General features: G+C 75.6%; 1 protein-coding gene across 1 annotated transcript in view; it reads right to left on the minus strand.

The window, feature by feature from the left end:
* Nucleotides 1–2,258, minus strand: part of MNEG_11704 (hypothetical protein) — a gene marked incomplete at both ends in the record, with an annotated part of 5,609 nt that overhangs the window by 1,128 nt on the left and 2,223 nt on the right. Inside the window, 2 exons of the mRNA XM_014039825.1 lie at nucleotides 79–1,364; nucleotides 1,642–2,247. Of these exons, the coding sequence (XP_013895279.1) occupies nucleotides 79–1,364; nucleotides 1,642–2,247 (1,892 nt within the window). The remainder of the gene's footprint in view (nucleotides 1–78; nucleotides 1,365–1,641; nucleotides 2,248–2,258) is intronic.

Raw genomic sequence — 2,258 nt, forward strand, 5'->3', positions numbered from 1 at the left:
GCGTGGTGCGCGCGGGCGCAGGGGCCGGAGGCCGCCGCAGCGGCGTCGCGCGGCGCCATCAGCAGGTCAGAGTCCGACAGGGCGCGCGCCGCGGCCGCGAGCGCCGCGAGCGCGCGGGCGGCAGGGTCGGCGGCCGCCGCGGCCGCGCAGCCCGCGTGCGCGAGCGGCGCGGGGGCGGGCACCTCAGGAAGCAAAGACGGGTCCTGCGATGCGCCCTCTGCCGCCGCTGACGTGCCTGCGGCGGCGGCTGGCAGCGCCTCCGTCGCTCGGGGGCTGCTGCTGCCGGGCCCGGCGCCGGCATGCGGGCCCTCCGGTGCTGCTGCAGCGGCTTCGAGCGATGCTGCTGCTCTCGCCGCATCAGCAGGCCCCGCCTCGTCCGCATCGGGCGACCCTGCTGCCGCCGCCAACGCCGCTCCTCCCTCTGGCGGCGCGCCGGGCGCCTGCGGCTGTCCTTGCTCGAGTGCGCCAACAGGCGCAGGGCTGGACAGCTCTTGCTCAGGGTCGGCCGAAGTCGCGTCAGCGGAGGCCGCCGGCTCCTCAGACGCTGCGGGCTCATCCGACGACTCCGCCGCCGCCGCCTCCACCGCCGCCGCGCGCCTGTTTGCCGCCGCCGCGATGGCCGCGAGGGCCGCCACGCGGCCCGCCGCGCCGCCGGCCTTCGCCTTGCCGCCCCGGCCGCGCCTGGCGCCGCGGCCGCCGCCACTGCCGCAGCGCGCCGTGGCCGCGGCGGGGGTGCTGCCTTCACGATCCCCGACCCCTCCCTCGTTGTCGCCGTCATCCCCAGGCATCCAAATCTCCTCGGTCAAGCCGCCGCCGCCACCACCGCCATCCCCGGGATCATCCAAGCAGAAAGCAGCCGCCCGCTGCCGCGCCTTGGCGGCCGCCGCACGCCGCAGCGCCTGCGTGCGCGCGAGCTCCAGACGCAGCGCCTCTCGCGCCAGGCGCGCGGTGTGGGCCTCCCCATGAAGGCGCCGCCGCTCTGCCGCGGCCGCGGCGCGGCGCTGCTCAGCCTCCTTGGTGGCTTTGCCTGGCTCCTGCTGCTGCTGCTGCTGCTGCTGCTGCTGCTGCTGCTGCTGCTGCTGCTGCTGCCGCTGCTGCTCGCAGAGGGGTAGGGTCAGCGCGGGCGCCGCCGCAGCCAGCGCGCCATGGGCCAGGCAGGCCAGCCGCCACATCTGGTCCCCAGGCTCGTGCCAGCGCCAGGGCGCCATGGCGCAGCGGGCGCCACGAACCGGCTGCTGCTGCTGCTGCTGCTGCTGCTGCTGTGGCTGCGGCTGCTCCTGCCGTATATGCTGGGACGGCTGCTGTTGGAGCGTCGAGCTGCACCAGAACTGCGCGGCAGTGAGGCAGGCCCTGACATCCGGGCCCTGGGAGTGGGAGGGGCACGATAGGCGTGTTGCTCAGGAAGAAAAACATTGTCGGCAGCCAGTGAACATGCGAGTGTAGAATTGCAGGGGCTTGGCCTTTGCGCAGCAACGGCCCCCGACTGGCACCGCAAGCATGAGCGGCGCCATTAAAAGACAGGGCGAGATCGCCCCATCAAAAGGGTGCGGCAGGCCCCCCTTTCCGCTCAGACGTGACACTAAGGGTTAAGAACTTGGACGGAAGGAATGTGTAAGACCGGCCCCAAACAGCACGCCCCACCTGTTCCTGCACGATGCCCCGCAGCATCTGCAGGCAGACGCCGCCGCCCGCCCCCTCCGCCGCACACACCAGCGCCAGCAGCCGCAGCAGCTCCCCCGCGCCCGGCGCCCGAAGCTCCACGCGCCGCAGCGCCAGCCCGTCCAGCGCGGGCGGCGGCGCGGGGGACGACAGGCACAGCAGGACGGGGCAGCGGGCCGCGCGGACGAGCGGAAGCAGAGCAGACAGGAAGCCGCGGTCATGGCTGAGTAGGACGTCCGCCTCGTCAAAGAGAATGACTGATCTGGCTCGCCGCGCCTGCTGCTGCGTCCCCGGCGCCTGCGCGTCCTGCTGCGTCCCAGGCGCCGGCGCCGGCGACGCGCCGGCCGGCGTGCCGGGGGCGCCGCCGTCCGCGGAGGCGAGCAGGCGCGCAGCCCAGGGGTTGGGGCGCGGGCCGGCCGCCGGCGGCGTCTGCGCCGCTGCGGGCTGCTTGACAGCCGCGCGCTTCTGGCGCCGCCGCGGCTGGAAATCCCCTCCGCTGCTGCTGCTCTCGCCCCCATCGCCGGCGCCGCCTCCGCCGCGCCGCGCCGCCGCGCGCCCATCGCCCCCTGCGAGCCGCTTGCGCCCGCCCTGCCCCGCGC

Source organism: Monoraphidium neglectum (genome assembly GCF_000611645.1).
Source record: "Monoraphidium neglectum strain SAG 48.87 unplaced genomic scaffold scaffold02870, whole genome shotgun sequence".
Classification (NCBI taxonomy): domain Eukaryota; kingdom Viridiplantae; phylum Chlorophyta; class Chlorophyceae; order Sphaeropleales; family Selenastraceae; genus Monoraphidium; species Monoraphidium neglectum.